An 11,976-nucleotide genomic window follows, 5' to 3' on the forward strand; every position below is an offset into this window, starting at 1 on the left:
ATTTACTTGTGATTTGTGATTCCATGAAGCTTGTTTATTTATTATTTTTTTTTGTTTAATTTGTACATTTACGGATTTAGTTAATCGTTGTTATAGCAATTGTATATTTTATGTTTGTTGTTGTCACTGTCATATATTTTCTTCTGTATATTTTTAGTTAATTTTTAATATATTTTACTTTTTATTGCTTATTAGTTATGGTGTGCGTTGAGTATATTTCATAAATAAACATTACTTTCGTAATACAAATTTAATTTAATCCCTTTTCCCTTGATACTCTAAGCGCCTACTAAATTATACTACTAAGAAAACAATTCGTAATGTGGTGTAGATACAGACAACGGGATTGGTCATTTTATTGTTTGAATTCTTGACAAATAGAACCTTTTTAGAGAAAGTTTACGTATAAATAACGAATACTACGTAATTTACATAATAAATAAATACGTATTTCAAACATTTTAGGGAAACTAGAACGGAGATGTGGCAACACTTTATTATTACGCACACAATTGCAACTGTCAAAACTGGCTTCATTTACTTGTATGGAGTGAGTTATCTTTACTAATCTATGATACAAAGATGAAGAACATGATAAAACCATAAACTATTTTTTTCTAACACGGGGGAAATGTTTAACAGAAGGGGCAACACTGTAATTAAAACGTCATAAAATGTTCTTATCACAGACCTGTATAGAATATAGATACACAGATATACTCATACAGGTCTGTGGTTCTTATCTTATCTTGGTTCTTGATCCGCTATCTGTCAAGTTGAAGTTGTCACTTGTCACCTGTGCTTGTCACACTCACTTATCAAAATAACAAAATATTACCAATATCACTTTAAATAATTTTGTCTGTCTAAAACATTTAACAGGAAAGTTTGTAAATATTGTGTACATCCAACACCCACACGAACGGTATTAACTAAAACTTTGTTTCGATTTTTACAGAACAATACTTGTCGTCATTAAAAGACATTTAAATTAAATCATTTTTATATGTGTGCGCGTTGCAATGTTTTATTTACAATTAAAAGAGTTATGAATAGTGCATATCATGAAGAGTATGTGTCATTAAGATTATTGACGTGACTGTGATTTAAAGCTTAGACTTTAGCTTAGAAAGTAGTTAATCAATCTTTATTAAAATTACAACTACATATGCAAACAATTGTGTTTTAGAATCTATTTAATTTTAGATGTATGCTTTGCAACAGTAATAATGAAGATATTATTGATTTTCCTTATTATATTTATCACTGTATTGAGGGCAGACATATACAAAGACAATAAATGGTTACCAAGCCTAAGTGTATTGTAAGTAATATTTTTATCTATGTTTGGTTTGTTTTTATAAGCATTTCATTAACTTGCTGTTTTAATATTGCAGTGAGATTTAGTTTAAGCTATTTCACTTATTCAATTGAGTTCAAACTTAAAATACTTTTGTATTTTCAATAATACATGAGGTGACTTTATATTATAAATACAGATTCTTAACCTAGTAATGACTCTAATAAACAATATATATAATATAGGCTTGAGGGACTTATTTCAATAAATACTCATTTTAGAGATGTTATTTTAAAAAGGTTTATACATCTTATTAATGGTAATACAACTACATCTTTACAGTTTCCAAGATGGGCAACATGTTTATCCTAATCCAGCAATATGTGATAAACTTTTAGATGATTTTGCAAAAAGTGCATCTGGTTTAACTCTTTGCTCCATAAATAATTCAAGACCGATAACTCTTTGCGAGAGGTGCATAGACGAATATGTAGCATTCAGTGCTAAATACCAAGAACTCAAAACTACAGTTGTTAACGGGACCTCATGTGGGTCAGTTTTCATGTCACGAGATAGACTGAATGTAGTCATGGAGTATCACGACAGCATAGCAGCTTTGTGGAATAAGGGCAATTGCAATGGTAAGTTCTAGATATACTGTATATTAGGCACAGTCAGAGAAAAATGTCTTTTTTTTTGAGTAAATACATGTAAAAAGTTACTTTGATAGACAAATCAAATTTTAGAAAAATCTCCTAAAATTTGAGCAGGTGCATCCAGGGGGGTCCCCTTTCCCATTTAAAATTGCTGTTGAAATTTAAAATCTACCACCTATTAACTAATTCAGATTTGTGTTTTGTGTAAATCTGAGGACCAATCCTCTGTGCCCAACCTTGGGTAAGAATATAATATTATCTAGGGTTGATCATAGATGTCCATGGGTGGCAGTAGTCATTTAACATCTGGTGGTGTGCACAGCTTTGTGTGATCTACTCTGGGTTGAGTACCTATTTATAAATTGCAATAATTGTATCAGCCATGTGAGCCCATGTGTTATATTTAATTATTAATTTATAACATGACCAGTTCTTATATATATTATTGTATATATATATATATATATATATATATATATATATATATTATTTGTGTATGTTTACAGCATTTTTTTATAATTTTTAAATTGTAGGTTGTTTTGATTGGAATGGAACCATACCAACATTGAAGAACGATACAATAAACTTCAAAAGAATGTATAACTCCACAATGTATTGTATTTTAAATAACATTGATCCTGATGATAAAAGACATGTTTGTGAAAAATGTTTCGATACATATGTTGAATTGGATACATTTTACATGACATTGAGCAGCGATTCTATTGGAGTTGATAGTGTTTGCATGGATATAGTTGATTCAGTAAGTAAAATACATTTTCATTTTAGACATTTATTGGACACACATACATTAAACATCAACACACATAGATTTTTAAAACAGATGTCTATGTTGTTCTTACAGAACTTGTCCTCCATTCTTAACTATTTAAGATACAGCCAAACATTAAAGGAATATAAAAATAACTTATATGTACGAAGTATCATCTATTTAGACTTAGGGTACCCACTAACCTACTGGTCTATTGATCAACTGATTGATGCTATCACCAGTTATATCTATAACTGAACTATAATGAACTTGTTGTCAATTGTTGGATTGTTGTTAGTATCAGTTGAACAACCAAAGCTACCACACCAATTAATCATATTTTGAAGGCATGAATTAATGATCATTTGTGGCTACCCTTACCTACTCCTACTAGAAATCTACTCTTCACATTAGTAATACTAAATTGATGAATTAAACATTTTCTTTATTTCACCTTTAGATGAATGCAACAAGGTCAATCTGGAGCAAAACTCTAAATTGTTGTAATCTTAGAAGGACACCAGAAGTTGCATTTTTATGCTTTGCGAGCATCATATCACTTCTTCCTTTTATTTACTACCTAGCTGTGAGGTTTTATGGACCAATAAGGGATATACCCAATGTACTAAAACGTGAGTATATTGTTATAAAATTTATATTTTTTCATTTTGATTCTTAAATGGTATGTCTCCCATCTTATTTGTTTCCTAATTATGTAAATATAATTTTACTTATGATGTATTTTTGTACGCCAAAGTAGAAAGATAATTCTGTAAGTTTTCTGTTTCAGAATCAAGATTAAAACAATCATTTTTAAGATCCAGTGATACAAGTAATGATTAAGACGAAACATTGATCCAAATATAAACAGCAATAATATATTATAAGATAGATAGGAATAAATAAAATAATTATTTTATTATTGTGAGTTTTATTGATGCCCTTTTATTAAGAGTTCACCTTCTCTACAACAAAGCTCACAGATTTGACTAGCAAATAGGAATATATGCAATAATTAAATAAAGACAAAATAATTAAATAAAACAGAAAAGTATTTGTCAAAGAGTCAAGTGATGCTACAAGCTTTACAGGAATTATTTGTTGCGTTACAGTTTCATAACTTTTTCAGATAAACTAATCTGTGAATTTAATTGAATTTAAATTTTCTATTACACACATAAATTAAATTGATTTGTTCATATAATATTAAGTACTAGTAACAATTATTACAACACAAAAACTAATGACTATTTTCAAATACAATTGAAATTCTACACATACATAGAATATTTAAAACATTTCACATACATAATGCCTAATGCATTTGAGATCGAACAATTGAATGATCAACATCAATTTACCTGTGCCTAGATTTCTTGTTGCTGCTCTTCTTGACAGAATTTGAGTTGACAGCGTTGGGGATCCTGTGTTTCACTGAGTTAGGAGTTGTGTCTCCTTTGGTCAAAATGCCCATACCGTCTTTCTCCTTAGGGGTGCCTGGTCGGCTGTCTAATCCAACAGCAGATAAAGTTGACATCTTGTTATCATTGGCAAATGCCTTTTGCAACATTCCTGATGCTGTTGCGATCTTCTGTGTGGCACTCTGCTTGGTATGCATATGGTTTATGACTTTTTCAATGCCATTAGTCTGTTGCTTTCCAGATGGTTTGGATGCAATACTTTCAGTTGAACCATGAATTGTGGTGTGATTCAGACTGCCCATTGTCATACTGGCACTGATTTGTGTGTCAGAAGAATCTTCATTAGTCTGCGACTCGGTTTCGCTGTTCCTCTCATCTAAAAAATTGTATATTACTGTTAAAAATGTAACTCTCAAGTATAAATTTTCACCTCCACCATCAACCAATTAAAGATTGACCACTAGATTGGTAAAAAATTATGTTGTTAATATTTTAAACAACATCAAAAATATGTGTTCTTGTCCAAACCCATGGCTGAAACTTCAACAATTATAAGCTACTATTGCTTTTTAATTCATCTGTGAATTTAAAGATTACTGATTTATTCAAACTTACTTTTTGGGTCAGCAGGATCGACAAGACCACTCACAGCCTGAAATAATAAATATTGTATTAACAATAAGGAATATAATTAATTATTGATCTAGGTGTTAGAATTTCTAGCTTTATTGACTTTATTAAAACAATTTGTAAACGATTGAAAATGTGTGCTAATATTAAATAAAACTATAAACTTACTGCCATAGAAGTGATCGATGACTTGGAGAAAAGGCGTTCGGCTTCCTTAAACTTCCGGTTGCGTTTATCAGCCTTCGAGTTGGTACTCTTGTTGGTAGTGAGATATCTATCCCAACCACGGATGATGTTTCCATAGAGCTGAGTGTCCTCCAAGTATGACCCTTCGAAGGCATAGATTTGCCTTTCCAAATTGGCCAAAGTATCCTGAATAATACATATAAGATTACTTAAGGAAAGAGGTAGGTAGATATTGAAGTGAATTTGGTATTGTTTATGACCTTATCAACTAATCTCCTGTAATATTTAATTCATAGTTTAGTATTCTATTCAGAATAAGGCAGAAAGGCGCGATGTTTACATGAAAACCATAAACAATAAAAATCAATACTTATCAGAAACGGCGGCCGAAGTGGTAATGTTTATCATAATAAATTTAGGAATACGCACAGCGACTTCAGCCTTCCTCTTCACCAACTCCGCCAACTCAGCTCTAGTATCCGCAACAGACGATTGTTTAGTCGCCATGTTGTTTTTCTTGGATTGTACACTTTGGGTCTCGCTAGCGGGACTTTGCGGTGACACCACCATTTTGACGGCTTTTTGGCTTCTTCGTTACTTAAAATACGGAAAGTGAATATTAAATTTCTACCTCAATGTCAATTCAATAATTATGAAGCCAGCAAACTTACTCAATGAACACCAAAACGTGAAATCTTGAGAATGAAAGTCAAACGCAATCGCATTAGCAAGCAAACATTGACAGAATACAGATGTCGGAATAAAATTATCAATATCTGAAATTGACACTTAATGCCAGGGTTGCTAGCCTAGCCGGTTTAAAAAACTTTATAATGAGAGATAATAATTGTTCTTTACATTTATCTTCAAATATAGGCAGATGCTATATGTTGGTGAACTTAGCACAGCATTTGCCAGCAGAGCACTAAAAAATGAGAGTTCTATTCGCATGCACATGAGTTTTATAGTTCCTGATAGTTTTCAGGAATAGTTCTGGCGATTTCAGGGAGATAAAGCAGAATGAAATAATGCTCTGCTAACTTCACACAGCAGAGCACTTTCTATAAAATTGAAAAAAAAGCTATTGATTAGTGTAATTAGCTAATATCTGGAGTTCCTAATAGTTTTTAGTGATAGTTCTCGCGAAATAAACTTAAAAAATAATTTATTGATAAAATCAATTGACAAAAATTTAACCAAAAAAAATCTGCAAAAAGGTTATTTAAAAGTGGAAACTCGTCGATTTTGCAAAGCCTAGTAATAAAATGATACATTTGTACAATAACTGACCCAGGAACTCACACTAAAGTGCCAGCACAGTATACTAGAATAGTACAAATCGGAAAGATATTCGACAAAACTTTTTTTAATATTATTTTCACGTAACCAGGGGGAAGGTACTCAGCGGTTTTACATAGGCTAGTAATATGGCTACAATTTAAAAATATAACCAATCCTAGAACTCACACTAAAGTGCCAGCAGAGCATACTAGAATAACAAAAATCGGATGGAGTTTCGACAAATATTTTTTTTAAATTATTTCCACGTAACCAGATAGCGGGAACTCATCGGTTTTATATAGACTAGTAACAAAGCTACAATTTAAAAATATAACCAATCCCAGAACTCTCACTAAAGTGCCAGCAGAGCATACTAAAATAGCAAAAATCGGATGGATTTTCGACAGATATTTTTTTTTCAATCATGTCCACGTAACCAGATGGCGGGAACTCATCGGTTTTATGTAGACTAGTAACATAGCTACAATTTAAAAATACAACAAATCCCAGAACTCACACTAAAGTGCCAGCAGAGCATACTACAATAACAAAAATTGGATGGATTTTCGACAAATATATTTTTACAATCATGTCCACGTAACCAGATAGCGGGAACACATCGGTTTTATTTAAACTAGTAACATAGCTGCAATTTAAAAATATAACCAATCCCAGAACTCACACTAATGTGCCAGCAGAGCATACTAGAATAGCAAAAATCGGATGGATTTTCGACAAATATTTTTTTTCAATCATGTCCACGTAACCAGATGGCGGGAACTCATCGGTTTTATATAGTCTAGTAACATAGCTACAACTAAAAAATATAACTAATCCCAGAACTCACACTAAAGTGCCAGCAGAGCATGCTAGAATAACAAAAATCGGATGGATTTTCGACAAATATTTTTTTTTCAATCATGTCCACGTAACCAGATGGCGGAAACTCATCGGTTTTTGTAGACTAGTAACATAGCTACAATTTAAAAATACAACCAATCCCAGAACTCACACTAAAGTGCCAGCAGAGCATACCAGAATAGCAAAAATCGGATGGAATTTCGACAAATATTTTTTTTTCAATCATGTCCACGTAACCAGATGGCGGGAACTCATCGGTTTTATATAGTCTAGTAACATAGCTACAATTTAAAAATACAACCAATCCCAGAACTCACACTAAAGCGCCAGCAGAGCATACTAGAATAACAAAAATTAGATGGATTTTCGACAAATATATTTTTACAATCATGTCCACGTAACCAGATGGCGGGAACTCATCGGTTTTATGTAGACTAGTAACATAGCTAATATTTAAAAAAATAACCAATCCCAGAACTCACGCTAAAGTGCCAGCAGAGCATACTAGAATAACAAAAATCGGATGGAATTTCGACAAATATTTTTTTTCAATCATGTCCTGGTAACCAGATGGCGAGAACTCATCGGTCTTATGTAGACTAGTAACATAGCTACAATTTAAAAATACAAGCAATCCCAGAACTCACACTAAAGTGCCAGCAGAGCATACTAGAATAGCAAAAATCGGATGGAATTTCGACAAATATTTTTTTTTCAATCATGTCCACGTAACCAGATGGCGGGAACTCATCGGTTTTATATAGTCTAGTAACATAGCTACAATTTAAAAATACAACCAATCCCAGAACTCACACTAAAGCGCCAGCAGAGCATACTAGAATAACAAAAATTGGATGGATTTTCGACAAATATATTTTTACAATCATGTCCACGTAACCAGATGACGGGAACTCATCGGTTTTATATAGACTAGTAACATGCTATTCTAGTATGCTCTGCTGGCACTTTAGCGTGAGTTCTGGGATTGGTTATATTTTTAAATATTAGCTATGTTACTAGTCTATATAAAACCGATGAGTTCCCGTCATCTGGTTACGTGGACATGATTGAAAAAAACATATTTGTCGAAATTCCATCCGATTTTTGTTATTCTAGGATGCTCTGCTGGCACTTTAGCGTGAGTTCTGGGATTGGTTATATTTTTAAATTGTAGCTTTGTTACTAGTCTATATAAAACCGATGAGTTCCCGCTATCTGGTTACGTGGAAATAATTTAAAAAAAATATTTGTCGAAACTCCATCCGATTTTTGTTATTCTAGTATGCTCTGCTGGCACTTTAGTGTGAGTTCTGGGATTGGTTATATTTTTAAATTGTAGCCATATTACTAGCCTATGTAAAACCGCTGAGTTCCTTCCCCCTGGTTACGTGAAAATAATATTAAAAAAAGTTTTTCGAAAATCTTTCCGATTTTTACTATTCTAGTATGCTGTGCTGGCACTTTAGTGTGAGTTCCTGGGTCAGTTATTGTACAAATGTATCATTTTATTACTAGGCTTTGCAAAATCGACGAGTTTCCACTTTTAAGTAACCTTTTTGCAAATTTTTTTGGTTAAATTTTTGTCCATTTATTTTATCAATAAATTATTTTTTAAGTTTATTTCGCGAGAACTATCACTGAAAACTATTAGGAACTCCAGATATTAGCTAATTACACTAATCAATAGCTTTTTTTTTCAATTTTATAGAAAGTGCTCTGCTGTGTGAAGTTAGCAGAGCATTATTTCATTCTGCTTTATCTCCCTGAAATCGCCAGAACTATTCCTGAAAACTATCAGGAACTATAGAACTCATGTGCATGCGAATAGAACTCTCATTTTTTAGTGCTCTGCTGGCAAATGCTGTGCTAGTTACACGGACACAGATGCTATGACGTTTTTTTCATTTGGATTCGTTACAAATTTATTATACATATCATCAGTAGATTTGTGCTTTCTCCTTTCATAATTGTGTCTCTGTTTACTTAATTTTGCATTGTACAACGTTGGAAATGGGGCGGATGGCGTTTTCAGCTTTAGGGAAACAGCATTCACCTCCACCTTTATGAATTAATATCGTGATATTTAGATTGCTTAGGCCAAAAGTCTTAAGAAATAAATATACACAATATTATAATATAACACTAATTTCATATAATTAAGCATCCTATTTAAATACGAAACAAATATTTTTGTTTATGAAGTTTATTGTTCTATTTAAGAACATTTTGCTGTTTTTTATTAGGGAAGTGATGTCAACACTGAACTTGAGTCACTTGATAGTTGACACTTGACAGTTGACGTCTGATGACTTGACGACTGATGTACAACTGACATGTCAATTGTCAAGTTTAGTGAACTAAATAAATGTTGATCTTACAATTTTATTATAATAAAATTAAGTAGAATATGAAGTGAAACTCTAATGATAAATTGAATTAATTCAGTTGTGATAGTTATACAATTTTAATTCAACAGCAAAAAGCACATATTTTTGTCAAAAAACTTACACTTTTTTATAGGAAAATGAAACTATAACAATATCATTCATTATTTCATTGGTAGCATGTTTATTGAGTTACTAACAGCTTTAAGCCCTAAGTAAAAGGAATAAAGAAGTCAGATTAATGAAGAAATGGAAGTAGCAGAACACACTCCCGAAGTATTGCAGAGAAAGTTATATTTTTTGTTGGAACAGCTACAAGATATGGCACGGGAACTGCCTCCGTAAGTAGATGTTATTTACTGAATGACTATAGATTGTAAGCCTCTGTCCGTGTAGTGGCATATTGTTGCTATAATGTGAATTTTTAAAAATGAATAGAAAAATAGACACTTGAGTAATGCTAGTGCGAACAATGCAGTGTAACAATACAAACAACAACAAACTGGTTCGAATTGTGGTTACAGGGACAGTGCGTATTGCTGTTGTTTTGTACCATTACAGGCCATACATTCCTCATATCAACATTTTATTTAGTTATTTATTTATTTATCCACACATAGATAATTAATATAAAAAACTTATAAATAGAATGTTGTGCAAAGGTACCGCTTATTCCTAACGAAATATCTTCCAGCAGACCTGTTAAAGGAGATGGGTTAACAACTGATGTATATGCATACACGAGACTGAATACAAAAAAAAACATTCTTCATAATAAGTTGCTATACTTGTATCCAAAAACAATTGCATTAATATTTACATTGTCAAGTGTGGTAAAGAAGATATACTCAAGAATATGTAGAAGATATATCTTGAATATATAGAAGATATATTCAAGGTGTTACAACATAGTTTGCAGGGGTAGGAACACATGTGGCAGTCCTCTGCGAGGACTCTTTTTCTTATCAGGTTGATTACAAATGTCCATGGGTGGCAGTACTCACTTACCATCAGGTAGACTACATTCTTGTGCACTACTTCTAAATGATAATAAAAAAATATTTGAAATCATGATACCTGGTCTAATATATTTATATATTTTGTTTCAGGAAATACCAAATGAGAGTTCCAATTGAACTTTTATCTGGACTTGCAAATTGTCTACTAAATGATACAGTGTTCGAAATAGTCAAAGGATTGATGGAAATTCAACATGTCACAGAGAAACATTTATTCCAGCAAAGATTACAGATAATTAACAAACATACATGTATGTATTCATTTAAATGCATGAAGTTTACTAAAAAATGCTATTATACAATTGACGAATTTTTGAATGATAAAAATGCTGATAAATGATTAATTAATATACATATTGACTTTAAATGAGTGAGTCAGTTAATGTTTAATGTTAATATTAATAGTAGTTATAATTTTCTATAATAATATTGTATGTCCATGAGGCCGGAATATGGCGGATAACTACCTAATGTATATGTATGTTTTTAAACCTATGTTCCACAATAAAGTTATAAAAAGAAAAAAGAAAAGAAAAAACGTTTGTGTTATTAAACTCCATTAAAAGTTTATGAAGTAACTATAATATCAGTTCAGACCATGTTAATGTAAAATACAAGCAATAATTCTATTATTTTGGAATCAGTAATGTATCTGAATTATGTAATTATCTCTCTCAAAAACAACTCATTATACTAGTTACTTATATAGTACAATAGTATCATAAATGGTCATCTACCTCTTTATTTTCAGTGGAAATCCAACAAATGGTCAATAGTAATCCTATTTCAGAGCAACAGGAGTTGCAAAAAAACCTCTTGTTGAGAAGACACAAGGAGGAGCTCAAACAAACTGATATGAAATTAGTGATACAATTAGACCAAAAGGTATTTTAAAATAAATGATAACTTAATTATAATATGTTCATTAGACATGCATTCAGATTGTTCTTTGGATTTGAATCTTGGACCCTTACCCATCGAAAGGCCGAGTTAGAAACAATTAGTCTATAACTGCTATACCATATGTTTAGTGTCAATTAGAGTTATTATTAATTATTTTTCATTCTGTTCATAATAATTTTTTTTTCTAGGTTAGTGATCAGCAAAGTACTCTTGAAAAAGCGGGAGTACCAGGATTTTTTGTAACAGACAAACCAATAGAAGTTAAAGTGCAAATGTATCTTCTTGACTTTATTCTTAGGCTAAGCAAAATGGATATACCGTGATATTAAATAGATGAACATTATCATATTGTGTTTCATTGTAGCTCTAAATTAAGGATAAATCTTACCTATACCCGCTTAGGTATGGGGAATGCAAATCAAAATTATTGGAGTTCTTGCAAAACTTAACATATGATGAGACTGAGTCACTTATTTCTAATCATTAACTATAAGACGCACATACCCTCACCCACAAACACACACACACACACTCTTACAACATACACAAATCACACATACACC

General features: G+C 31.7%; 3 protein-coding genes across 4 annotated transcripts; 2 read left to right on the forward strand and 1 right to left on the reverse strand.

Moving 5' to 3' along the window:
* The first annotated feature begins 762 nt into the window (after positions 1-762).
* Positions 763-3,650, forward strand: LOC140750592 (osteopetrosis-associated transmembrane protein 1). Of its 2 annotated transcripts, none has more exons than XM_073084239.1 (6): positions 763-925; positions 1,207-1,324; positions 1,643-1,941; positions 2,490-2,719; positions 3,189-3,360; positions 3,519-3,650. In XM_073084239.1, the coding sequence occupies exons 2-6, from the start codon at positions 1,230-1,232 to the stop codon at positions 3,569-3,571; spliced, it is 849 nt and encodes a 282-aa protein (XP_072940340.1). In that variant the 5' UTR covers positions 763-925; positions 1,207-1,229; the 3' UTR covers positions 3,572-3,650. The 2 variants fall into 2 exon arrangements, with proteins under 2 accessions (XP_072940340.1, XP_072940341.1); XM_073084240.1 differs by having other exon boundaries at positions 778-925; positions 1,190-1,324.
* A 119-nt stretch (positions 3,651-3,769) lies between these two features.
* On the reverse strand, positions 3,770-5,768 carry Eaf6 (chromatin modification-related protein EAF6/MEAF6). The gene is made up of 5 exons (XM_073084241.1): positions 5,637-5,768; positions 5,395-5,562; positions 4,948-5,151; positions 4,765-4,801; positions 3,770-4,525 (listed from the first exon to the last, which is right to left on the reverse strand). The coding sequence occupies exons 2-5, from the start codon at positions 5,533-5,535 to the stop codon at positions 4,086-4,088; spliced, it is 822 nt and encodes a 273-aa protein (XP_072940342.1). The 5' UTR covers positions 5,536-5,562; positions 5,637-5,768; the 3' UTR covers positions 3,770-4,085.
* A 3,656-nt stretch (positions 5,769-9,424) lies between these two features.
* Positions 9,425-11,756, forward strand: gdl (gonadal protein gdl). Its single transcript, XM_073084604.1, has 4 exons — positions 9,425-9,832; positions 10,601-10,761; positions 11,262-11,395; positions 11,602-11,756. Exons 1-4 carry the CDS (start codon positions 9,741-9,743, stop codon positions 11,734-11,736), a joined length of 522 nt encoding a protein of 173 aa, XP_072940705.1. The 5' UTR covers positions 9,425-9,740; the 3' UTR covers positions 11,737-11,756.
* Positions 11,757-11,976: the final 220 nt, after the last annotated feature.

The sequence above is a fragment of the Epargyreus clarus genome, unplaced genomic scaffold (assembly GCF_041222505.1).
Source record: "Epargyreus clarus isolate Ecla_fem2 unplaced genomic scaffold, WU_Ecla_fem_2.2 ptg000021l, whole genome shotgun sequence".
Classification (NCBI taxonomy): domain Eukaryota; kingdom Metazoa; phylum Arthropoda; class Insecta; order Lepidoptera; family Hesperiidae; genus Epargyreus; species Epargyreus clarus.